The following is a 27342-nucleotide window of genomic DNA, read 5'->3' as shown; positions in this document are numbered from 1 at the left end:
AACCACGATCATGGTGGAAACAAAGTCTGGGAAGACCGAGTCCAGTTTCACTCAGTCTTTTCAGAGATAAAATGCCAAGATATTCCTCCCATGTTTTGATCTTCTGTCATGTTTCACGACAAGAACAGTTCTTGAAATTACATCTCGAACAAAACGAGAGCTCATCGTTGACTCCAAATAAAGATGTGTTTCCTTGGTCATGCAATGGCTTTGTGTGACACCATGGTGCGGGTTGTCAAAGATGACGGCAGCCGCGGGGGCGTAAACAAAGAGCCACAGATGCTCCCTGTGCCTGACTGTCAGTGCTGACCTTTTCCCTTTGTGACACAGCATGGCCAGGGGAGAGAGGATGTGGGAAGGGTCCCCAAATAGGAATAAACAAGCAGGGGGGACTGGCGAACCGAGAACCAAAAGACAATTGTTGCGCTATTAAAAAAAATCTCCTTTGAAAAATGATTGTTTAACAAATAAAAGATTGAGTTTACACACTTAGAGAAGGTGAAGAAATTCAATCAATTTCTGGCCACCATAATAAAATTCAATCCTCTACGTTGCATGGTTTGGACAAACGTAGTAAAAGAATCTTAACACACACACACACCCACATACCCACACACACCCACACACATACACCCCTCCCCCATCCCCACACTTATGAACACTACTTCCCTCGTCCTCGCCTGCTTCCCTGCGATTGGGTCCTAATTCCTCGTACCTCGCCTCGATGTCTCCCCAAAGACGTAACAGAATTAGAGAAAAGATAAAGCGCGATTTATCGATGGGTGGATGTTTTACAACTCCCGTCATGACAGAAAAAAAAGTGTTCCGGGGAGCACCTAGAAACTGCATTTGGAGCACATCATGTAAAAACAACAATTCATACATCAACTCTGCTTTCAGCTGTAACAAATACAAAGTTGAGTATACACACTTAGAGAAGGTGAAGAAATTCAATCACTTGTCTATTAGGATCCGACAGCCGTTTCTGGCCACCAGAAAAAAATTCAACTCTCTACGTTGCACGGTTAGGACAAACGTAGCGAGAGAATCTTAACATACACACACACACACACACACACACACACTCAGTCACACACCTATAAATCACGCTTTTTAAGGATTATAGATAACACCCATTACCTTCCCAGATTCCTTGTAGAAGTCGCATCAGGGGCTATCCTGCAACCACCCTTAAATTTGTCTAAATTAATCATATGGCACAGCCCCCTAACTCAAAAGGCAAGCTAATCAATATTCCATTTTAAAAGATTTAACCAAAGCAAAACACTGAATACAAAAGTATTGGTGCGACAATGGCAAAAATTCTGGTTGTGTCCGTACCTGATATCTCCTCCAGGCACTGTTTGGCTGTCTTGCTGTAGACCAGCTCCCCCTTGGTGGGGCTGAGGCAGGGGTCGGCCGGGGCCATAGTGGTGCAATCATTCTCTGAAAACGTCCTGCAGGCGCACATATAAATCATACCGAATGGTTCGAAAAAGGAGATCTGAGAAAATCACATAAGACAGGAAGTCTACAAAATTGTTTTGTTTCACTTCTGGGGAACATGATCAATGATATGTCATATTTCATTTACCAAGAATGGATTTTCGATTTATTTTAAAGAGAGCACATACAAAATTGAAAATAAAGTAATACCTTGGGTTTACTAACTATGCATTTCTCACCAATGCTATGTTGACTTGTTATTTACATGGTGTAAATGGCACACAAATGCCATTTTACATGTCATTATTCATTCATTCATCTTCCACACCGCTTATCCTCACAAAGGTCACCAGGGTTGCTGGAAAGATTAGGGTTACCACAGGGCAGCAGGCGGTGAACACCTTGAATCGGTTGCCAGCCAGCGCAGTGCACAATGAAACAGCCAACTACGTACTCATGATCACAATCACACCGCCACCGATTGGGAATCGAACCCAGACTGCCTGCACCAAAGTCAGGCAGAAGAACCACTGCACCATCGGGTGGCCAGTGTCATTGTGTTCTTTTGAAATATAAATGGTTTGCCAATAGCATACGTTAAAAGTTCATTTTTGTCATGGCTAACAGCTCGTTATTTTCAATTGCATTGCAACGAATTTGCTTCTTGTAGTGTGACCAGTTCGAATCTTTTATTGACTTCTCAGGTTAATTAACACGGTGAAGAAAGGCTTCAGCAAACTGCGACCACATCTTCCGCGTGCCGTGTCAGCCATGGCAAAGGATAAAAGAGCACCTCCCGTTGCAGCAGATGGACACCTCAAAAGGGAAGGGGACATTTTCGGACCAAATAGTTGCAGTGTGGGTGTGTCCGTGCAAAAATGTGGTTTTGTGTACAATCAGAGTTCGACGGTCGTGACAAGGATGGGGGCCAGTGCGCTCGGTGATAATGGTGTGGTACACACACACAAACAGACAAAATGGACGCACACTGGGACAAAGTGAAGAAAAGTAACACCTGCGAAGCTGCAGATAAAATACCTCACCTGAACAAATCAGCGGTTTTCACATATGAAATCGTGTTTCTTCTGCTTCGGTGCAGAAATAGAACCAATCACCAAAAATAAAATGCTTGGAAATTGCAGATAACTTCAGCAGTAATATTTCATTCATGTGAAGTGAGTGTGCTTTCCAAAATGTATTGTAAGATGAAAGGCAGATCACCCTTGCTTAAAATGAATAGTAATTCAATTTGGAATTCGATAATATGGAAACAGTGATAAAAGAGCTGAAAGCATTTTGTTTTTATAAACGAGGTAGTTCGTTTACAACTCGGCCTGCAGTTAGAGCAGACAGTTTGATTTTGTGTGGGTAGGACATTAATCAAATGTACACACAGGCTTAGAACTGCTAAGATTTTTAAAGTGGGAGAGAGGGAGATAAGTCTAAAAGGGACCAACTAAATTGGCCAATTTGGACAGCAAATGAAAGGAAATTGCAACACAGCAGTAGACTTTTCCACTTAATGCTGAAACCGACTGTTGGTGTGTGCGGATGATGGCTGAAAATGAGAGTTAGAGAGCTGATATAACAACCGCACTAAGCCCACAGAAGTCAGTACAGGTAAAGGATTAGTTGAAATGCACCTTTACGCCATATCTGCGGCTGATAGTGATAAATCCTGCAAGCCTGATTCCCACACAGCTGCCACAAAAGTTACAATCCTTGATTTGGTATTCTTTCAAAATAGCAAAAACAGGAAGCCAACAAACATGAATTACCTTCATGCAGTGAATTTATAGAGCAGCTGTCTGGTGCATATGCACAAACAACAGTTAGGTCCCGTCCCCACCCGAAGACGGAGGGATGCTACCCTCTCATCCACCGGGGTAAACCACAACATACAGGCACCGAGCCGGGGAACAACAAGTATGCCCACACCCGCTCGGCGCCTCTCACCGTGAGCAAGTCCAGAGTGAAAGAGTGTCCAACCCCCCTCAAGAGGAGTGGTACCAGAACTCAAGCTGTGCGTACAGGTGAGCCCAACTACATCAAGGCGGAACTTCTCAACCTCACGAACTAAGTAAGAGAACTGTCGTTTTAACAATAATATTACTGACAAGGAAAAGGTTGTCTTTCATACAATCAAGGAATAGAATTTCTGATCTTATCTCTTTAACAAGAAATCCACTTTAGAAAATGCATTTTCTTGAGAAATGCTTCTATGTGGTTGTTTCTGATCAAATGTGTGAGCAACCATACATTGAATGTGACCCGAAAATGAATGGGCTTGACTTTTTAAGAGAACTGTTATTTTTTGTGAAAAAATGAATATAACCGTGTGTCATAAGAATTATTCAAGTTGGAACTGTGAATTTGCTTTGTCAAAGCATTCTCACATTGAATGTCTGGGACGCCATTCACTAGAATTATATTTCCAGCTATCTGCTCGGGTACGATAGCGGCACTCAATTGCGCTCAAGGGAAGCGCCGCCCGCCTTTTGGCAGAGCTGCCTGCGTGAGGTGAAGTAGGTAGACAGATGTGGGAAAAGAGGTAATGGATTAAGGCTTGTTTAATGGGATTGCAAACTCTTATTGTCGCAGAACAAAAGGCATCTGAGAGACTTTGGCAGTTCCTCTAGTTTCTTTCTTCGCCTTCCTGTCATGGCATAAAATTGGCCCAGGGTCAGATTTACATGCTTTCTGCATGTCTGAGGGGGTTTAACCACACCTCTCAACACGCATCAAAATACTACAGTCAAGATGTGCCAAGCAGTCAGCATTGAAAGGTGAATAAAGTAAAAACGTTTTTTTAACATATTGTTAGGTTTGGTTTGGGTTGTTATTTCATTTTTCCACTCCGTGTGTGCGCATGTTCGCTTTTTACCTTGTTTGTCTCTCCTCGCTTGCCCTTCCCTCTTGTTTCTAGCTGTGTGTCATTGATAATTACTTCCGGTCTTGTCTATTTAAACCTCACGGATTTCTTTGTAATTTGTCGGACCGTCTGATTTACACTACCTTGTCTCCACTTTCGATATTTCCAAGTCTCCTCGTGTCTGCTCCGTCAGGTTTGAGTTTACTATTTAACACCTTTTGTTATTTCCTTTGCCTCTATTGTGGAATTAGTCCTAAATGAATCCATTATACAGTATAATATATCGTATTTACTCGCATATAAGCCGCACGCGCATATAAGCCGCACGCGCATATAAGCCGCACCCTTAAAATTCCCTTAAAAATTTTGAATTTTACAATTTCTCCCCCTGATTCCCAAGAAAAATAATCACAAGTGGTATTTCTGAGATACTTGATGAATCAAACGCATATTATTAGGGTCAATATCATAAGTTAATATGCTTGTCTTTGTAAATGCAAAATATCAAATTATTCAATTTGAAAAAAGAAATAAGTCTATCTTAAGATGAACCTGATGCTTTCTGATTACAGAAATTATAATTTTCTTACCAGAAGTTTAAGATGTTGTGGCAGCCATATTGCTTCTAATGTCAAAATATCTCAATTATTTCGAGGGTTTTTGGTATTATGGTGTTATCGATGGTATTACTCTAATAGTTGTCACTTTTGAACAAAAAATAAAACAAAAACAAAAAAATCAAAGTGGAATTTTGTTTTGGACGCACACTGGGACAAAGTGAAGAAAAGTAACACCTGCGAAGCTGCAGATAAAATACCTCACCTGAACGAATCAGCGGTTTTCACATATGAAATCGTGTTTCTTCTGCTTCGGTGCAGAAATAGAACCAATCACCAAAAATAAAATGCTTGGAAATTGCAGATAACTTCAGCAGTAATATTTCATTCATGTGAAGTGAGTGTGCTTTCCAAAATGTATTGTAAGATGAAAGGCAGATCACCCTTGCTTAAAATGAATAGTAATTCAATTTGGAATTCGATGATATGGAAACAGTGATAAAAGAGCTGAAAGCATTTTGTTTTTATAAACGAGGTAGTTCGTTTACAACTCGGCCTGCAGTTAGAGCAGACAGTTTGATTTTGTGTGGGTAGGACATTAATCAAATGTACACACAGGCTTAGAACTGCTAAGATTTTTAAAGTGGGAGAGAGGGAGATAAGTCTAAAAGGGACCAACTAAATTGGCCAATTTGGACAGCAAATGAAAGGAAATTGCAACACAGCAGTAGACTTTTCCACTTAATGCTGAAACCGACTGTTGGTGTGTGCGGATGATGGCTGAAAATGAGAGTTAGAGAGCTGATATAACAACCGCACTAAGCCCACAGAAGTCAGTACAGGTAAAGGATTAGTTGAAATGCATAATAGTATAATATATCGTATTTACTCGCATATAAGCCGCACGCGCATATAAGCCGCACCCTTAAAATTCCCTTAAAAATTTTGAATTTTACAATTTCTCCCCCTGATTCCCAAGAAAAATAATCACAAGTGGTATTTCTGAGATACTTGATGAATCAAAAGCATCTTATTAGGGTCAATATCATAAGTTAATATGCTTGTCTTTGTAAATGCAAAATATCAAATTATTCAATTTGAAAAAAGAAATAAGTCTATCTTAAGATGAACCTGATGCTTTCTGATTACAGAAATTATAATTTTCTTACCAGAAGTTTAAGATGTTGTGGCAGCCATATTGCTTCTAATGTCAAAATATCTCAATTATTTCGAGGGTTTTTGGTATTATGGTGTTATCGATGGTATTACTCTAATAGTTGTCACTTTTGAACAAAAAATAAAACAAAAACAAAAAAATCAAAGTGGAATTTTGTTTTATTTCAAAATCAAGGCTACTAGCATTTGGCCAGTCAGAGCACGTTTAACGAGGTTTAGACGGCAGCTGCCCCGGGACCTAGGTAAGATGGCTGTGCCGTGAGCGAGCAGTGATGGGAACGTGAGTTTTTTCACGTTTTATACAAGATACGTACATTTTTTTCTTGAATTTCATTCATATACGTCAAAATAAATTTTGTTTAGCGTTTTATCTATTTATGTTTTCTCTATTTTGAAATAAATAACCGTATCAGCCGCATTCGCTTGCGTCTTGACGTCATCATGCCATGGCAGCGTCAACTTGCAGTTTCGTGCATGTCGTGTTTTTATGCACATATAAGCTGTACCCTCGATTCAGTGATCTTTTTTTTGTCCGACAAAAGCGGCTTAATGTGAGTAAATACGGTAAGTGAAATGTAATGCCCTAAAATGGACTCGCTTATGTAAGCCCCTGCGAATCTTGTAAACATCTTCCCAGGAAAGCGGTGCGTGTTCGCCAAATAAAGACGTAGGATTGCAGAGGCGCCCTGCTTGTATCTGGCTATATTAGACAAGCACGTTCGATAAAGATCGGGTTCTTCCTCCTCAATGAAGAACGGGTTTCTTGCTCCTAAGCAGTAAGTGTGTGCTGATTTTTACTACCATACCTCCTGTTTAAGTTATTAAAGTTTAGTTTGAGCACTCATTCCCTCGTCCATTGGCTGCTTCCCTGCAATTGGGTCGAATTCCGTATTTCCACGACACGACGTTGCCAAAGACGTGACATTGCCATGATAGTTGAGAACCAGCAGGAAGTCCTATGATGTGCTTGATTTCCGTTCCGTAATAAGTGCAGAATTAGTCTTACCTGTACATAAAGGGAGCCACAGTAGCAGTATTGGGGCGGTTGTGGTGTTGCTGCTGTGGGAGCTGAACAATTCCATTGCCTCCAAGTGGCCCGCCTCCCACTGTCAACACCCCACCAGATGCAGACAGTGCCGAGGTACTGGTAGAGGAGGTTATGCTGGTTTGTTTGGCCTCTGGAGCCCCGACCGAGCGCTGCGTGCAGAAACTGCCAGTCTGTCTACCTTTTGTGAGCTTGACTCGCTCTGTGTCGCCTCCGCGCAGGCTGGCGCAACTGTTTAGACCCGTCTGGCTTTGGGACTGACTGTGCGGCTTTGCCGCAGCAGTGGATGGGACTTTAAGTCCTGGTTTGGGGATACCGCTAGAACCCGAGGAGTCTTTCTTTGCTTGTTTTGCTCCCTTGGGTACAAGGCTGGCGATTTTGGACGTCTTTTTTGCCGAGTCTGTAAAAGAGTCTCGCTCCTCTTTGGATGGGATGCAGACTTGCTTGCTCACGGCCTTGCTTTTGTCCTCCTTGTCTTTGGATGTGGACCTGCAAGCGTTTGGGGGACCCTTGGAAAATGACGAGGAAGACGAGGTATGAGAATTTGTGGCACTCAGAGAAGAGGCAGAAGTCTTGGCGGGCATCTGTTTGACCGTAGAACTGCTACTGCCACTGCATACTGAGCCCGTGGGCGTAAGTCTATCCTCGATGTATTCAGACATATCATCCTCTTCTTGTAGAGACATCTCAGCCATGGATGGCGACACCCGGGAGGCCGATCGAGGATTAATCATTCGGAACTTTTCGAGCATGGACCTATGAGGCGCGGCATTTGCTTTGGAACCGTCGCCACCGTGCGGATGGAGACCTTCCTGGCTCTGTGGTGACGGTGAGTTTGCGGGACTGGCCAACATGGAGGAAGTAGCGCTGTGCTTGAGGTTCATAGATTTGCTCCGCCAGGACTTGCTGGCGGCGGCTGAGGGGATGGCAGAGGCCAGCTGCTGCCCACTTAGGCTTGTGGGAACAGTCCCACCTTCACCACTTCCATTCATGCTGCCGGCAACTGGGAAGCTCCTGATTGCCTCTGGAAGAAAAAAAATACATAATGGTTACATTAGGACATACAGTGTCACTCATTCAGGATTTGATAATACCATTAGCATCCCAGCGGATGAGTGGCTAGCACAGGTGTGGGCAAACTATTCCACAATGGACCGCAGTGCGTGGGGGTTTTCATTCATCATATCATTACATTCCTCAAAGGAAAAGCAGAAGTTTGAACGACTGAAGTTCTTTGAAAACCTTTACAGACTTTGAATTTTTAGACTCCACATTTTCACCAGTCAGTTTGTTGCATGAAGTAATTCTCTGCAGGTGTTTTGCACAATTCTGTGCAACTTTGAAAATATTCATTATGAAAAAAGTATCTGGTCCTTGTTAGCAGAATACGTACTTTCTCGACTATGGATATAGACTCATCACTACACTGATTTCTGAAAGGATCGAGTGCATTTTTTTGCCTTAGAAATCTGCCACGGCAAAGATAGTTGTGTCCATGTAAAAACAACAAAAAGATTCCCCTACTTATTTTAATATGGATGCTTTAAAAACTCTTACAATTATAGTTATGATCTAGAAATGAACTGAATAAAGGAAGCAATTACTTTCGGCTTCGGTACATGAAGGTGACTCTGATCCAAAGATTGCCTATATTGCTATCAGCATTTTGGTGGGTTATGCGCAGTTAGAATTTAATTCATTTTGTCAGTCAGCTGTACCAATGCAGGCCTTAATTAGGTCTAAAGCCATATATAGCCGTAGGCCTTCTCAAATTGCTCCATATGCACAACATAAAAGTTGTTGCAGTTGAATTGTGCGCGTGGGTTGAAGTGTCACAGTTGACAGTGGTAAGTTCGACACCCTTTAACCGGATGTCTGTCGGACTGTCAGTTAGCAAAGCGGACAGGGTTAGATGCGACACAATGAGTCAGCCGAATCTTCTCGGATTATAAGGTTCCTTCAGGCATAGCAGAAAAAGTTTGGCTTGGCTTGGATGGTACAGAGGCACGTTAACAGGCTTACATGTGACACGCTTCACTAAGGCTGTCAAACACGCTTGCTGGTGGGTTTAAGTTCTCACAAAGTGTACTTCCTCTCACGTGAGTTAGCATAAACGCATCATTGAGGTACTATAAAATCATATGCTGCGACGAGGTGTCTTCTAAAATAAGTAGCACCTGACTTTAATTAACTGATTACACTTGCAAAAGGTATCCTCTTGTTGAGTTGGAATGAAAACCTGCACCCACTGCGGCCCTTTGAGGACCGGTTTGACACCCCTGTATTAGAGCATGGCAACGCCTGTAGAATATTTTTTGGCCCTGGAGGTGATGCATGTATTTAAAGTCCTTGTGCATGTTGTTCAAGTATTGGCTCAATTAACCCCATCTTTAGAGAAACCCTTCCTCCCTTTATGTCATTTTGTGTGAAAATTCAAACACTGGAGCTTAAATACAAACACTGGAGCTTTTCAGATATCAGAACTTGGCCCACAATTGAAATATTAGTTAGGAATACAGCCATATTTTACTCACCAAAAATCCTTTTTACACAATATCCATCCTCCTTTCTTTCTTCCTTCATTCCTATCGCCATCGAAGCTAATGATGAAAGTCGAGCCTGTCCTGTCATATTTCCGGCATAGTCCGTTTTGAATGAAAATGGCTTTAAATCAACACAACAATATACTATTTGCTTGTGGAGCTAAGTTAGCGCGCTGAAAGTGCCCCACACCATTTTCCCGGCTGTAACAGGCTTGCTAGCTTCGGAGTAGATATACATAGATATACATATGTATATCTATGTATATCTACTTATCTACCTATCGACCTATCGACCTATCGACCTACCGACCTACCGACCTACCGACCTACCGATCTCTCTCTCTCTCTCTCTCTGTCTCTCTCTGTCTCTCTCTGTCTTTCTCTCTCTCTCTCTCTCGCTCTCTCTCTCGCTCTCTCTCTCGCTCTCTCGCTCTTTCTCTCTCTCTCTCGCTCTCTCGCTCTCTCGCTCTCTCGCTCTCTCGCTCGCACTCTCGCTCTCTCGCTCGCACTCTCGCTCTCTCGCTCTCTCGCTCTCTCGCTCTCTCGCTCTCTCGCTCTCTCGCTCTCTCTCTCTGTCTCTCTGTCTCTCTCTCGCCCTCTCTCTGTCTCTCTCTCTGTCTCTCTCTCTGTCTCTCTCTCTGTCTCTCTCTATGTCTCTCTCTCTGTCTCTGTCTGTCTCTGTCTCTCTCTATGTCTCTCTCTGTCTGTCTCTGTCTCTCTCCTTGTCTCTGTCTCTCTCTGTCTCATGCACACACGCACGCACACGTGCTTGTGTGTGCGTGGGTGTACGCATGCTCTATTTTATATATATATATATAATAGAGCATGCATACACCCACACATGCTCTATTATATATATATATATATATATATATATATATATATATATATATATATATATATATATATATATATATATATATATATATATATAAATAGAGCATGCGTACACCCACGCACACACATACACACACACATATATACATATACAGTGGTACCTCAACATACGAGTACCCGGCATACGAGCAATTTGAGATACGAGACCAATTTTGCTATACGAGCACACAGCGGACGCGAAAGGCTGATCATAAGAACATCATGGGCACTGTCTCTCTCCCCGCAACTCCCTCGTGTAATGTCTCTGTGGTCGCAACTCTCTCGTGTAATGTCTCTGCGAGCACTGGGCGGAGCGGAGCGTTGCATTTTTTCAGTGTTTTTTTCCACCCGTTAGTCAGTGTGAATGGCATATACCAAGGGTCCCCAAACTTTTTCCTGTGAGGGCCACATAACCTTTTCCTTCTCTGATGGGGGGCCGGTGTCAGTTTGTAACAGAAAAAGTGTGATGATCGTAGGGGAGCTTAAAAATTTATTGTTTTCCAGAAAGCCACACATAACCAAATAACCCTTTCCAGGTTCTTTACAGAAAAAAGTCAGGAAACAAATAATAACACTATTAATGAAATAAATAATAACTAAATAACCCTCTCTGAGTTCTTCACAGAAAAAACAGGAAATAAATAACACTATTTATGAAATAAATAATAACTAAATAACTCTCTCTGGGTTCTTCATAGAAAAAAAAAACCATGGAACATTAACTTTCTGTTGTGCCATGCACAATCTTAACAGATAAAAGTTCAGCTCAGTTGTCAGAGCAGAATCTCTCTCACGTCAACACTTTGCAGCACAGTGCTTGCTGGTGAATTAGGCAGTGGACTCATAGCGGGGCGGTGAGACCCCTTTTTTCCAACTCCCGGTTCATGCGTCCCATTAGACCGCGAGTTTCGCCCACCATGCTAGGAGCCCCGTCAGTCGTGATGCTAGCTAGCTTTGACCAGTCCAGGTCCAACTTCTCCATGGTTTGACACATTTTGTCAAAAATATCCTCTCCCGTTGTAGTCCCTTTGAGACTTTGGAGGGCTGCCAGATCCTCACATATCTCAAAGTTTGCGCTAACTCCACGAATAAAAATGAGCAGTTGCGCTGTGTCTTGCACGTCCGTGCTTTCATCCAGTAATAATGAAAAAAAGTCAAATTCTTTCGTCTTCTGCTGCAGCTGGGCATATATACTACTCCCGATTTCTTCAACGCGTCTGGTGATTGTACTCGCCGACAGACTTACGGCATTAAATGCATCTTTCTTCTCGGGACACACCTCCTCCGCGACAGCATCCATACATTTCTTAACAAACTCTCCGTCAGTGAAAGGCTTACCGCTGCTTGCTATCAGTTTAGCAACTCGAAAGTTGGCCCGAACGGATGCCTGGTTCAGCTGAGCTTGGCGTAAAAATGTATTCTGCTGAGATAGTAGTTCACTTTTTCGCTTTGAGTTTGTCTGCTCGTATTTGGCCTTGCAAGCTATCGTACTTGTCTTTGTGACGGGATTCATAGTGTCGGTGAAGATTGTATTCTTTGAATACCGCCACCGTCTCTTGACAGATTAGACAAACAGCCTTTTCTTTGCATTGAACAAAAAAATAATCGTTTGTCCACTCCAGGTTAAATACCCTGCATTCTGAATCAATTTTTCTCTTACCTAACTTTTTCGCCATTATTCCGTTCTCTCTTTGACAGGGCGGGGCCTATGATTTTTTGGGGGATTTTTTTTTCTTTCTGGAAAAATGTTTTTTTTTTCAAATAGGAAATAAATCCAATAGCATCTCTGGTATTGTTCAGAGGGCCGGGCCAAATGTGCTGACGAGCCGTATCCGGCCCACGGGCCGTAGTTTGGTGACCCCTGGCGTATACACTACTTCTCATTGGCAAGTGGTTGTGCGTTGGATTGGATAACTTTATTCTTCCCGTTTTCGGGAAATTTCGTTGTCACAGTAGCAAGAGGGTGAGAATGCAGGTATTGGAAAGGCATTTTAGACATAACTAGATAGGTAATAAGTTAATAAATAAATAAGTGTGTTGCTGAAATATATATGTATATAAACATATATATATATATATATATATATATATATATATATATATATATATATATATATATATATATATATATATATATATATATATATATATGAACAACCGACCACAGACTGTTAGACTTGGTCCCCACCTCTCTTCCTCCATTACACTAAGCACTGGCTCCCCTCAAGGCTGTGTACTGAGTCCTCTTCTGTACTCCCTGTACACCTACGACTGTACACCCACCCACCAGTCTAACACCATCATCAAATTCGCTGACGACACCACTGTGGTCGGACTCATCTCAGGAGGGGATGAGTCGGCTTACAGAGATGAGGTCAACAATTTGTCTTCGTGGTGCTCGGTGAACAATCTCACACTGAACACCACGAAAACTAAAGAAATCATCCTGGACTTTCGCAAACACGGCACAGATCTGGCCCCACTCCTCATAAATGGAGTATGTGTAGACAGGGTCCAGTCCTTTAAATTCCTGGGGGTCCACGTCACGGACAAGCTCTCATGGTCTACAAACACCACGGCAGTGGTGAAGAAGGCTCAGACACGACTCCACTTCCTCAGGGTACTTAGGAAGAACAACTTGGGCACCAATCTTCTGAGAACCTTCTATAGAACCACTGTAGAGAGCATCCGTGCGTACGGCATCACAGTGTGGTACGCTGGAAGCACGGCGGCAGACAAAAAGGCCATGCAGAAAGTGATTAACACTGCCCAGAGGATTGTCGGCTGCTCTCTGCCCTCACTTGAAGACATTGCCAGCCCTCGTTACCTCAGCAGAGCCAAGAACATCATAGGGGACCCTTACCACCCTGGTCACAATCTGTTCCAGCTGCTGCCCTCTGGCAGACGCTATAGGTCCCACAAAGCACGGACAAATAGGCTTAAGGAGTTTTTTCCCCACATCCATCAGAAATTTAAACTCGCGCTAACATAACACACATTCCCCTCTGCGGTATATGAACAGATGTTTGGTTGGTGATCTGCCTCCTACTAGCTGACTGAGGAAAGGTAAGTGGAAGACAGTGAGAGGTAAGCGAGAGGTAAGCGACCTGTATCCTCAACAGCGGAATGACAAATTACAAGTCCGTAACTTACACTTATTAGGTCTTTTGCCGATTAAACGTAGCTTATGGAGAAGCACCATCAATTTCGTCACACGCAGTTTCTGCGTGTGATGACAAGTAGGCTTTTGTGTTGTGATAATGACGACAGGGCCTATGTCCGATTATTATTATTATATATATATATATATATATATATATATATATATATATATATAGTCTACATATACATACATACACATAGATGTACATGCATACATAAGGTAGGTCTTAACACTCAGCCGTTTGTTTTGTTAAAGAGCCTGACATCTGATGGGAGGAAGGAAGCGCTCCTTCCTGCAATGATGGTGCAGCAGTCTATTGCTGAAAGAGCTCCGGATGGACTCCACAGACTCATGCAGGGGTGGGAGGTGCTGTCCATGATGGACATTGGATTGGATTGGATAAATTTATTCATCCCGTATTCGGGAAATTTCGTTGTTCCAGTGGCAAGAGGGTGAGGATGCAGGAATAGCAAAGGCATTTTAGACATGAATAGATAGGTAATAAGTAGGTCAAGAAATAAATACATGAATAAATATATAATTAAATAAGCGTGTTGGTTAGCACATATATACATACATACATACACATAAATGTAGATGCATGCATACGGTAGGTCTTAACACAGCCATTTTTTTGTTAAAGAGCCTGACAGCTGATGGGAGGAAGGATCTGCGGAAGCGCTCCTTCCTGCAATGAGGGTGCCGCAGTCTATTGCTAAAGGAGCTTCGGAGGGACTCCACAGACTCATGCAGGGGGTGGGAGGTGCTGTCCATGATGGACATCATCCTGGTCAGCATCCTCCGCTCTCCCACTTCCTCCACAGAGTCCAAAGGACAGCCTAGAACAGAGCTGGCCCTCCTGACCAGCTTATTCAGCCTGTTCCTGTCCCTCTCCGTGCTCCCGCATCCCCAACAAAGCACTGCATAAAACACTGTAGATGCCACCACAGTGTCGTAGAAAGTTCTCAGCAGTGTCCTGCACACTCCAAAGGACCGTAGACTCCTCAGTAGGTAGAGGCGGCTCTGGCCCCTTTTGTACAGGGCATCTGTGTTTGTGGACCAGTCTAGTTTGTTGTTGAGGTGAACACCCAGGTACTTAAAATTCTCCACGATTTCAATGTCTGTACCCTGGATGTTCACCTGAGTGGTCTGTTGAGGATTCCTCCGAAAATCGATGACCATTTCCTTTGTCTTACTGGTGTTGATGTAGAGGTGGTTTTGCCTACACCAGTCAACAAAGGCTGTGATGACTCCCCTGTACTCTAGGTCTTTCCCGTCCGTCACTCGTCCAACAATAGCGGTGTCGTCAGAGAACTTCTGGAGGTTGCAGGTGTCTGTATTATGTTTGAAATCCGATGTGTAGTGGGAGAAGAGGAGTGGGGAGAGCATCGTGCCTTGCGGGGCCCCCGTGCTGCAAGCTACCACATCAGACGTACAGTCCTGAAGTCTCACATATTGTGGTCTGTCAGTGAGGAAGTTTATGATCCATGCAGCTAGGTGGTTCCTTACTCCAGCCTCTTCCAGTTTCCCTCTCAGTAGGACCAGCTGAATGGTATTGAACGCACTGGAGAGGTCAAAAAACATCATTCTCAGTGTGCTTCCCATGTTCTCCAGGTGTGAAAGAGACCTGTGCATCAGGTAGGTGGTAGCATCTTCCACACCAATGCCTGGACCATAGGCAAACTGCAGAGGGTCCAACTCTGCATTCATCAGGAGGCTGAGGTGATTGAGGATGATTCTCTCCAAAGTCTTGATCAGGTGAGAGTTTAATGGTACCGGCCTGAAGTGGTTTGGCTCCCTGGGGTTCACAGTTTTTGGAACTGGGACCACACAGGAAGTTTTCCACAAGGTGGGGACCTTCTGCAGACTGAGGCTGAGGTTGAAAATATGCAGAATCACTTTGCCAAGGTGATCCGCACAGTCTCTCAGTAGTCTGGAGCTGAGGCCGTCTGGACCGGTAGCCTTCGTTATCTCTCTCTTCAGCTCCTTCTGGACCATTTTCAGACTCTCCTTCTCCCCAGACCTAAAAGCCCTCTTCTTCTTGTTCAGGAGGGCCTTTAGATCCCTGGTGACCCACGGCTTATTGTTGGAGAAACAATGGACCTTCTTGGAGGGTACAGTGTTCTCAACACAGAAGTTAATATAATCTGTGATGCAGTGGGTCAAGCTGTCAATGTCTTTCCCATGTGAATTGCACAGCACCTCCCAGTCAGTGGTCTCAAAAAAGTCCCTCAGTACCATGCTGGTCTCCTCTGCCCATCTTTGTATGATCCTCGTGGTAGGTTTTATTTTTCTCACCATAGGGATGTAGGTGGGGATCAGATGGACCAGGTTGTGGTCTGAGCGGCCCAGTGGGGGCAGGGGGACTGAGCTGTATGCCTCCTTGTGGTGGCATACAGCAGGTCCAGAGTTTTTTGTTCCCTGGTGTGGCACTTCACATACTGAGTGAAGGTGGGGAGAGTAGAAGCCAAGGAAGCATGTTTAAATTCACCGGATAAGAAGGAGAGACTGGGGGTGTGACATCTGCAGCCGTTAGCTCTTCCATTTTAAGGGCATATTTCCTGGTTGTGCTTACGTTACTTCCTTTTTGAATTTGTCTACGTGCAAACAACATCTTCCCTTTCGGAACACAGAAAGGAAATGATTGTACATTTGTGATTATGAAATAAAACAAAATTCCGCTTTGATTTTTTTCTTTTTATTTCTTGTTCGAAAATGACAACTATTACAGCAATATGAACCATCGGAAAAAAATGAGATATTTCGACATTAGAAGTAATTTGGCTGCCACATCTTAAACTTCTGGTAAGAAAATTATAATTTTTCAGAGCATCGGGTTCTCATCAAGATAGACATTTCTTTTTCAAATTAAATAATTAGATATTTTGCATTCACAAAGACAGGCATATTAACTTTCTTATGGTATTAACCCAATACAGTGGTACCTTGACATACGAGTTCCCCGACAAACGAGCAATTTGAGATACGAGTAAAATTTCGGGCAAATATTTATCTTGAGATATGAGACAAAATTTGATATACGAGCATACAGCAGACGCGAGAGGCTGGTCATAAGAACATCATGGGCACTGTCTTTCTGGTCGCAACTCCCACGTGTAATGTCTCTACGAGCACTGGGCGGAGCGTTGGAATTTTTTGTTAGACAGTGTGAATGGCGGAGCGATCGCGAGGAGTATATACTACGAGAGGAGTATATACTACTCGTTGGCAAGTAGTCGTGCGTTATTCTATTGTGAGGACATTTGTGTGCATCATTTTCGGAATATTTTGAAGGGAATACAAAAGCAAACAACCCTTGATAGGTTGCATCTGAAAGTCAGGGTGGAGGCGGGGCAAATCGAGCCAACCCGGGAGAAGAAAGGTAGCAACATTTAAAACAAAATTAGAATTAAATTTAGTGTAAGGTTAGATTAAACTTATTTTTGAGTGTGTCTGCATCATAATCCAAATTCATTTAAATTTGTTTATGTTATGAGCACGTTACTGTGCAAATAGTCTCCCCTCGCACCCCCCTCTGTCGCTCTGTTGTGAAGCCACGATATTCGAGGGATTACTGTATCTATACGCAGGACTACTTGCCAACCAGAAGTAGTATATATATATCTATATGTATAAATGTGTATATGTGTATATGTGGAAATGTGTATATATATACACACATACATACGACCATTAAATATTGACATACAGACGCTCCCCTACTTACAAACATTCGAGTTACGAACAACGGTACCTACGAACATGTCTGTAAATTGCGTTTATGTCGAAAAATGTTCGTAAGTTTGATTTTGTATTGCGCGCCTTTTTCCAAGTAGTATTCTTTCCGCCGCTAATACCGACGCCTGGCGCTGTGAGAGCTCAGCTCACCCAGCATCCACCTTCCTCTGCCCAGTTCGTTGCAATGCGGAAGTGCGTGAACGTATCTCCAGTGCGCAAAGAACCTTTTTCATTTGTATCATTAAATATCTCGTGCATCCATTATTGAATATGGTTGGTGAAAAGCGAAAGGCTTCTATTGAGGGAGGTGCAAGGAAGAGGCAAGCCATTTCATTTGAAATGAGTGGCAATAATAACGAAGCTTGATGCGCGTCAGAAAGTGGTGAGCGTTGCACGTGAATACAACTTGAATCGTTCGACCGTCAGTACCATTTATAAACATAAAGATCGAGCAGCAGGACCCAAATATTGAACGTTGCACAAAGTTTGCAAATCAATTGAATGATGCCATACAGTGCTACCACATCATTAATGATGAAAAAAAGAAAACTGCAATCGTCATTAGATAGCTTCTTTCGGCCAGTTTCTAGTAAATCTCTCTCTCTCTAATGTAGGTATACAGTACTGTATGTATTCTCTCCATTTTATTAAATGTATTTTTCAGTACAAACCGGTGTGTTACTTATACAAGCCTTAAACATATAAATGCACTTATATAAACCTTCAATATACTTATATAGGCCTTAAACATAAATTATAATACAAAATATAGCACTGAGCAACTTACGAACAAATTCAACTTATGAACAATCGCTCGGAACCTAACTCGTTCGTAAGTAGGGGAGCATCTGTACAGTGAAAGAAAAAGACAGGCCTACAATGGATATTTAAAACTATTGTGTTTGTATAAAGGATATGGCTACTATAATTATAATTGTATGCAAGTAGACCAAACCGAAAGTAGGTAAAACTGGGAAAAAATGTGACACACTAGAAAAAAAGTGTGTAATTTTGGAATCAGCAAGCTAACTAAGATAAACAACTGACTCAAAAGATGTTCATAGCTGCCGACTACTCTGGAATTTCCAGAGTTTTCCAGGAAATGCAACGCAAACTTGGGACTCCGGACAACTTCCCTAAACTCCGGATATCCCCAAAAATTGTCATTTTAATTTTTTTGAAGCAACCATTTCGGAAAAGTACCAAATTTCCAATTTAAATGTCTCGGAATTCACACAATCGCTACAGCTTGGATAGGATTGGATAACTTTATTCATCCCGTATTCGGGACATTTCATTGTGACAGTAGCAAGAGAAGGCATAGTTTATAAGTTAGACAGTAAGTCAAAGGCCGCAGAACAACAAAGCAAAAGCAAAAAGCAAAAGCACAAAGTACAAAGCAAATCAAAGTCAATGGGATCATTAAGAATCACCAAATCATTAAGACAGAAAAGCAGCAAAAACACAAAAACGAGCTACGAGTTTTGGTAGCAAAAACGGATAGACTCAAAAAGACGTAAAGTTGGACAAAAACTGGAACCACACACAGGAAGTCTTCCTGAGATGGGGAACTTCTGCAGACTGTGACCGAGGTAGAGAATATGCAGTCACTCTTCCAAGCGTATCCGCACAGTTCCTCAGTAGTCTGGAGCTGAAGAAAACAGCAGCAGGGCAGAACTCCTCGACTCCGTTGCTGGTAAGCATCGACAGCTCTTCCATCTTATTCCACGATGGAATGGTTGGTCAGAAGTGTTGCCTCTCCTCCCGGCACTTTTGTCCAGCTCCGAAACTCCGGCGGCACCGAGGTGTTGTGTGAAATATGAACTATATTCTTATATTTAATCTTGCACCCTTCTGCACTCTTATGAATTTAGTCACTAGAATAGAATTTTTACTGACACCTACAGGTCAAGGCCTGTCATCACTTTGTATATACACACCCCTTTTCGTGTTCCCGCCTAAAGTTTGTCTCCGCCTAACTTCTATTAAATACCATCACCGACCGAGCGGACGGCGTATCTGGTTGGGGAACCTCGACGTGGACGCTTGGCTCTGTCCGTCCGCTGCCCCCTTCTTAGGAAGGGTGGGGGGTAGCCAAGGGGGCTAACCAAGAACAAAGGAAGCGGACCGAGCAGCGACCATTTTGAGAGCGGTCGAGATGGGGCCTCCCTTTCCAGATAACCTCCATTCGGCCGGGAGTCAAAACTACCACGTGTTTTGCTGCTTCCTCTGTATGAAGATTATTGTCGAGGCAACCCAGCTTTGACATTTTGGTGCCTGAAACCCGGGATTCTTCTCTGCTTTCCGGCCACGGCAGATCGACAGAAGGATGGATGGCTTGACGTCGGCTACTCCAGCCTTGAGAGAGGGCGATCTGGCCTGCTGGCCCGGGAACAGATTACGAATTATCCTTTCGTACAGAGGAGGCACCAAAAAACGGTAAGGCACTTTTTAAAATTAATTTGTAGAATCCAACCCAGCATAAGGCCCCGTTTCCCTTCGAGGAAGGGAAATGCTTCATTCGTAAAAAAAAAAAAGAAAAGTTGCGTATACTCTTCTCTGTGTGTCGGAGATTCTTCTTTCTGTGTGTCGGAAAGGCATCTTTCTGTGTGTCGGATTGATGTTTAATAGTATACAGCAGGATAAAAGGCTGTGTGTCGGCCTATCTGCCTGGAAAGCAGACAGAGGAGGAGGTCGCGCCTCCCCGCCAAGGGACTTCGAGGGTTGTATTAAAAATATAGAAGAAATATATTGTTATACAGTGCCAGATAATGAAAGAGCTCGATATAAAGAAAAAAAGAAATAGAATAAAACTATAAACGCATGCAAGTAATCTTCATATGAATATATATATATATATATATATATATATATATATATATATATAAGTACGCTATGACGCGTTCATAAACGATATAAGTACGATTGCCGCGAAAAATAGGAGTTTAATCGGCGAAAAAGAATACTTAGACGGATAAAAATAAGTATTTAAGACAGGATGGTGGGGGGGTTGAAAAGCAGACCACATGTGAGAGGAAAAAATGGCCGAGCCCAGAGACAAAGGAAAAAATGGCGGCGAGCCAACTGAAGTTAAAACTGCCTTTCTTCCCCAGCCCACTTTCCACTAACCCAGGAAGATATATATATATATGGCCTGTTGAGAAACAGTGCCCCCCCTCTGTTCAGCCCACTCCTCGTGCCAGGCTCCATTCGCAGGCCAGTAGCACGAGGGGGGGGATTGGGGGACTGGAATGCAAGAAATCTCAGGTTACATCTCACATTCCACACATGAAGCAAGGAGGAGCAGAGACAGTAATAGAAAGAAAATAAGAGTTAGAGACAGAAAATTGACAATATAACATATTAGTGACAAATTATGGGTCCTCTAATAAACACTGAAATGTATCATTAGGAAATGATTAAGAAATTGCTAAGTAGAAGGTTAGTTTCTCTAAATTTTAATTGTGGTAAGAGTGAGCTACAAAAAATGGCTCTTATATTAAATAAACACAATCTTGGAGCAGAATAGCAATTCAACAAGTGCAATTTAGCTATTTTAGCAAAAAGAGAGTGAATTGCGATTTAGACTTAAGTATTAAGAATGATCCAAATTATTAGGTAAATTGTAGCTGGCAAGTTTAGATAAAATAATTAATTTAGGATAGGCATAATTTCCCTGAGATGCAATAAACATCATGACATGTCATCAGTGCACGGATGATAATTCATTGTTTTGCCCATCAACAGATGAAATATGCTTTAGCGTGAGTCGTAAGAGTGAATGACTATGAGAATATCTCGGATTGCATTAGAATCGAACAATTGATGCCAACCAAACAACATTGACCTATTTCCTTTTAGAATGACTTGCCATGACACAGCGAAAGGTGGTTAGCTGCTAAGAAGCGCCAGGACTGGGGATGGCGCTCTTCACCAGTGATAAAAAAATTGCAGACCACTGATGTCTGAAAATGAGTGTGAGCGTGAATGGTTGTTTGTCCCTTTTGTGTTTTTGATTGGCCGACCACCGAGATATGATCAATCGGTTAGGTATCAAGGTGGAAAATGATTTAGCAAATTGGAATCGATTTCAGAATTCGCCAATAAGCCGTTTCACGGATGGCAACGCCAAATTATGGAAAAATATTTCGTCCAAGGAAATTTTTAATGAAAAAGCAGCAGTACTCCAAATGTGAAATTTGAAGTGGAGAAACAAATCTGCTATGCGAAATTTGGGAGCACTGGGAAAAACACAGACAGTGCTTGATACGAAATTCCAAAGTACTATTAATTTATTGTGATAATGGCATCCAAATTGTGTTAACAGAATAATTGACTGAATTGAAAAAAGGTTCCATATTTCGTTATGAAGTCATTGCGCCTACATAACGAGGTCAACCGGACAACAAAATATGGACATCCTATTAAGTAGACCATACCAAACGCCATTATTCACTACACGATTGGAACTAGAGGATGAGGCTAATCTGGCTATCTGCATAAAAGAAAAAACTTTAAAGGAACACACTGAATTTGGGTTAGCAGGAGGAGACTGTGCTTCCTAACAGAAAACAGACTGGACCAACGGCGGTCCCGGGAGCCTGGGTGCTCAACACACGTGTTCCTGACCAACCAGCAGACATGAAAATAGCGGGATCCATTTTGTGCACTGTAAGAAGGTTCTCTCAGTTGAAACGTATGAGGAGACAGGTAAGATAAACTTTTTGACGTAATCAGACGAAATGGCAAGCACTCCAATATTGATTGGAAAGATTATTGCTCGGGGAGCAATGCTGTAAGCCATAAGGAACTTTTTATATTGGTTTTATTGTCTCCATAAAAAAAGTGAAAGCGTTTCAATTGAGACTAAACCTTCTTACAGATAGTTGAAGTAAACAATTGAGACTAGATCTTCTTACAGATAGTTAAAGTAAACAATTAGAGAGAAAATAAACTACAATGGATAGAAATGTTACTAGATTTTAATTTTATGCCTGACTATTGAGAAATATTGATTAAGAAAGTTTTATAGGAGATGATTGACAAACTCCAAAGACAATGGGATGTTACATTTGATAAAAAGACTACTAGATTGGGATATTTTGAATTTCAAACAACTGAGTTTAATATGCAACGCGATACACATTGTTAAATGAATTGGGACTTGATTAGTATGCATTTTATAAGTAATGAGTTTTAATTGCTTTAAAGGATACAATTATGCTAAAATATTAACCTTGACAAACAAGGGGTGATTACAATTTAGTGGGTTCAATTATATTCAGAATTATAAATGTGTGCATTTTGTTTCTGGATATTAATTGACGTGAATTTAACTGTTACAGAGAACAGGAAAGCTGTTTTCCTGGGGAGAAAGCACCCTGGTTTGCTTTTTGTATTTTTCCTATTTTTAGTATGATTAGTTAATTTGTGTAATTAGAGGAAAGGGAAAAACAAATATGGTTCTTGATCTTAACAAGGAAGCAGTGATCATATTAGAATACCAGCTAGCATTTTTGATTTTGACTGATAAGGCATTTAAATTTTCACAAACTATAGTGATGGAATAAGTAAGATTATTGCGATTTTTGTTCATTGAGGTATTAAGCCCAACAAAATAGCCGTAAGCAAATGTTAAGCACGTGTTGAAGACAACGACAGAATACAGCAGCTAAAGCAGCAGCGCAAACACTACACAGCAGCATACACAACAACAAAACTGAGCCGATCTCAAGAACAGTCAGCAGACGAACTGTACAAAGCTAAAGGCCTACCGTGCCTACCAAAAATGTATTCCAAAATTGAGCCATAAATGCCTCAAAAGGGAGGAAGATATGATGGACATCGAAATACCTACTTTTAAAATTTTTGTAGGAACTGTTTAATTTGTTATTTTATTGATCTGTAAAGAACATGGGATCTCCAGAATCATCTGGAGTAACAATGGAGCTAATTTTGCAAACAGCATAGTGCAAAACATGGCAAAACACCTAAGTAGAGCGAACAAATGGTACGATAAAACCAAGACTTGAGAAACCACGGGGGAGATAAATAAGCCGTGGCCAGAACGCCTAACACTGGCCAAAACGTATATGAAGATAGTACCAACTAGCTCGGGATTAACACCTTTTTGAGATAGTTCATTGAAGACCATTCCAACTTCCTCTATGGGAAAATGAACCATGACGAGAGACTAAGGAAGGAGAGAAACTTATCCAAAGAACATGTAAGCTGCCGTGATCTTTTTGTCTATCTTGCAGGAGGTGGTGTAGCCAGATGACTGGATCCTGATCCGAGTCTTAAAAGGAAGTCCTGGTTCTCTCCACGATTGGAAGACCCATTCGTGGCCCAACTCACCAACCTCCACAGCAGCAAAGATCACTGAAAAGTCAAAGTCGATTCACCAAGGTCGATTCAAGGTCGTTCGAGACACAGGTGACTCTTGAGTAGACTGTAAGTCGGACGGTGTCAAAACCCTTGTCCGTGAAGAAACTCATCTGACGTCTACTCACCTGCCACGAGCACCCCTCACTTAACCCTGACCTCCCATAGACTTTGCACCTCTATACAGAAGCCACAGTGAAAGCTGTTGCCACCCACATCACAGTGACTGGACTGTCAGTGACTGCACTGTCAGTGACAACCTGGGCGTGTCTGAACGCCCCGCCCACAGAGACTCGAGTTGGAAAACAAGTGCAGGAAACGTCCTGCCTCATCACTGGAAAGGCAGAGCCAAGCGGTCCGCTCTTGGATGGGGACCCAACCTACATCAACAACATCGGGGTTCCCCGCGGCGTACCAGATGAGTATAAGCTCGCTGACCAAATTGCACGACTCCAGAACAGGACGGAAGAAGGGTTTGCAGCCATCCATGAACAGTTGTCGGCGACCTCCTTGATGGCCTTCCAGAACAGAATTGCTGTTGACATGCTCCTGGCAGAGAAAGGTGGCGTGTGCTCCATCTTTGGCGACCAATGCTGCATGTTCATCCCGAACAACACAGCAGCTGACGGGAGTTTAAGCAAGGCCCTGGAAGGCCTTCGATCCCTCAACAGCAAGATGAAAGAACAATCTGGAGAACTACTATGAAGAAGACGTGTGGTATAATTTCATGGGGTTCCAGAAAAAACTGATTGTTGCGAATGAAAGTTGTTATGTGTGTAGCCGTATACCCATTTCCACAGATCCTGACATCCTGAATTCACTGGGTCGAGGCGTCACATTTAAATCTGCAGTCGTGCAGATGGTCTAAGATGCATTCCTTTTAAGGAGAGTGAACATATCAGTGCAATTCAAACCACGTGATTCAATCTGGTGCGATGATGTTCCTGTTGACCAAAGGTTGTGGTCCACCCCCCCAGAAAATCATGTGTAAAGACATTGAGCTGTTACATGAGTGTTCATTAACCAAACTGTCAAGGCCCTACAGGGTATAGCTGATGATTTAAAAGCCCTTAGGGAAGTTGCAGGACCGATAGTCCTGGATCTGATAACAGCCAAAGATGGAGATGTGTGTGCCATGATGGGAGAACACTGCTGCACCTTCATCCCAGATGAAACCAGTACATTACTCGTGCCGTAGCTGAAATAAAGGCCCTAGTCAACACCATGGCCCAGGATCATTCAGCCGTAGGTGTATCATTGTGGTCATGGTTAATAACCGGGTCATGATTCTCAATTCTGTTTAAAATTGCAACCTTGCGGTTTTTGCTACTGTTCTGTATTTTTTCTATGTGTGTAATCCCCTGTATGAAAGTTATGATTCAAAACACAATCCAGCACACGCTAGTAGGTTATAGTGACACAGTATCACCGCATGACAGACCATACTGGAGATTATCGCATTCTTTCGAAGTGTGACGAGTCCTCTATGCAAATGTGTTTGTCTTGATTTAAATATTGGGTTCGCTCATTAAGAGGGACATAGAGGAATTTTTACCACTGATTACATCATTTCTCGCCTCTGCTTTGACATGTGATTTTGTTATTTTCCATACCCTGTTGAGTAACTGTCAATGATATTTGTATTCTAGACCTGGAGGGGAGGGATACAAATTGATATGTTTAATGAAAATTCTTTCAAGTTACAACAGGGGGGAAATGTGAAATATGAACTATATTCTTATATTTAATCTTGCACCCTTCTGCACTCTTATGAATTTAGTGACTAGAATAGAATTTTTACTGACACCTACAGGTCAAGGCCTGTTATCACTTTGTATATACACACCCCTTTTCGTGTTCCCGCCTAAAGTTTGTCTCCGCCTAACTTCTATTAAATACCATCACCGACCGAGCGGACGGCGTATCTGGTTGGGGAACCTCGACGTGGACGCTTGGCTCTGTCCGTCCGCTGCCCCCTTCTTAGGAAGGGTGGGGGCTAGCCAAGGGGGCTAGCCAAGAACAAAGGAAGCGGACCGAGCAGCGACCATTTTGAGAGCGGTCGAGATGGGGCCTCCCTTTCCAGATAACCTCCATTCGGCCGGGAGTCAAAACTACCACGTGTTTTGCTGCTTCCTCTGTATGAAGATTATTGTCGAGGCAACCCAGCTTTGACATGTTGCTCCTTCTGCTGCATATTGTAACAGCTAGTCCCATGTGTGTGACAGCGTAGGCATGGCTGAATGGTTCCAAAAAAAGAAGTAGCCAAAAGAAGACAGGCTAACAGAACAAGGAAAGTTGTAAAAACATTAAAGTAAAAAATATAAAGTACAAAGTAAAGTAAAAAGGGATGTATTAAGAAATTTTAAAATGTAATTAAAAAAAGATAGAAGGGCTGTAAAACACAAAAACACAAGAGTGTACAGAGCTACTCCCACTGGCTCCCGCGTGAACGGCGCCATCTTGATTGAACTGCACTGTAAACCGGAAGAATTCGGTAACACGAGTGCATTGTGAATCATCCGAGTTACAAGTTCTGCTGAATGATTCGTATTGTGCGACTTCAGCACGGCAATTGATTCTGAATCGATTGCATAGGTAGCCTCTTATCACTAACATTTTTTTTTTTTCGTAAGGTAAGTATTATTAAGGCTGACTAAACAACCAGTCGTTTGTTTTGAAACAAATCCTATCATTTCCGGGGTTTTTCATAAGGAAGTACTCATCACTGGTAAGTCTTATCAATATGCCTGCTCGGCTATGCTATGCTTTGTTAAGTGCAAAATAGATCACAATTTGGATGAAGCTTTTAAGAAATCCAGAGAACTTTTCACTCTGAGAACTTTATTGCTTCATATTCGACAAAATATCCCATTTCCAAAAAGGACCGACATTTGCACATTGCACAACATGCAAGTAAAGGACAAGCTGAAAAACGTATGTTAATGTTGTGGAAATTTGAATTTGCAAATAAATCATCAACAAATTATACTTTGTTCACTCTTTATACAGTGGTACCTTAGGATATGAGCTTAATGCGTTCCGGGACTGAGCTCGTATGTCAATTTACTCATATCTCAAATCTACGTTTCCCAGAGAAATGAACTAAATACAAATTAATTCGTTCCCACCCTTTGAATAACACCAAAAAACAGGATATTACAATGGAAAAACATTTTTATTGGTTGTATTTCTTCATCTAGGCGGCCCAGTGGAGTGAGTGGTTAGTGCGTCGGCCTCACAGCTCTGGGGTCTTGGGTTCAAATTCAGGTCATGTCCACCTGTCTGGAGTTTGCATGTTCTCCCCGGGCCTGCGTGGGTTTCCTCCGGGTACTCCGGTTTCCTCCCACATTCAAAAAACATGCATGGTAGGCTGACAGGGGGGAGGGAGAGGGAGAGGGAGAGAGACAGCGAGAGAGAGAGGGCGAGAGAGGGCGAGAGAGCGAGAGAGAGAGCGAGAGAGAGCGAGAGAGAGCGAGAGAGAGCGAGAGAGAGCGAGAGAGAGCGAGAGAGAGAGAGCGAGCGAGAGAGTGAGAGCGAGTGAG

The 27342-nt window shown here is 42.5% G+C and overlaps 1 protein-coding gene across 16 annotated transcripts in view; it reads right to left on the bottom strand.

The window, feature by feature from the left end:
- nav3 (neuron navigator 3) overlaps positions 1–27342 on the bottom strand; it is a 232129-nt gene that overhangs the window by 51239 nt on the left and 153548 nt on the right. For 15 of the 16 annotated variants that reach the window (XM_077593699.1, XM_077593702.1, XM_077593705.1 and 12 more), the window contains 2 exons: positions 7058–8120; positions 1342–1457 (listed from right to left, as the gene is read on the bottom strand). In XM_077593699.1, coding sequence (XP_077449825.1) covers positions 1342–1457; positions 7058–8120 — 1179 coding nt within the window. Of the gene's footprint in view, positions 1–1341; positions 1458–7057; positions 8121–27342 lie in introns of those variants that run through there. The other variant, XM_077593718.1, reaches the window with a different exon arrangement.

Source organism: Stigmatopora argus, chromosome 23 (assembly GCF_051989625.1).
Source record: "Stigmatopora argus isolate UIUO_Sarg chromosome 23, RoL_Sarg_1.0, whole genome shotgun sequence".
Taxonomy (NCBI): Eukaryota; Metazoa; Chordata; class Actinopteri; order Syngnathiformes; family Syngnathidae; genus Stigmatopora; species Stigmatopora argus.
The sequence above is the reverse complement of the archived record's forward strand: the minus strand, read 5'-3'. Positions and strand labels throughout refer to the sequence as shown.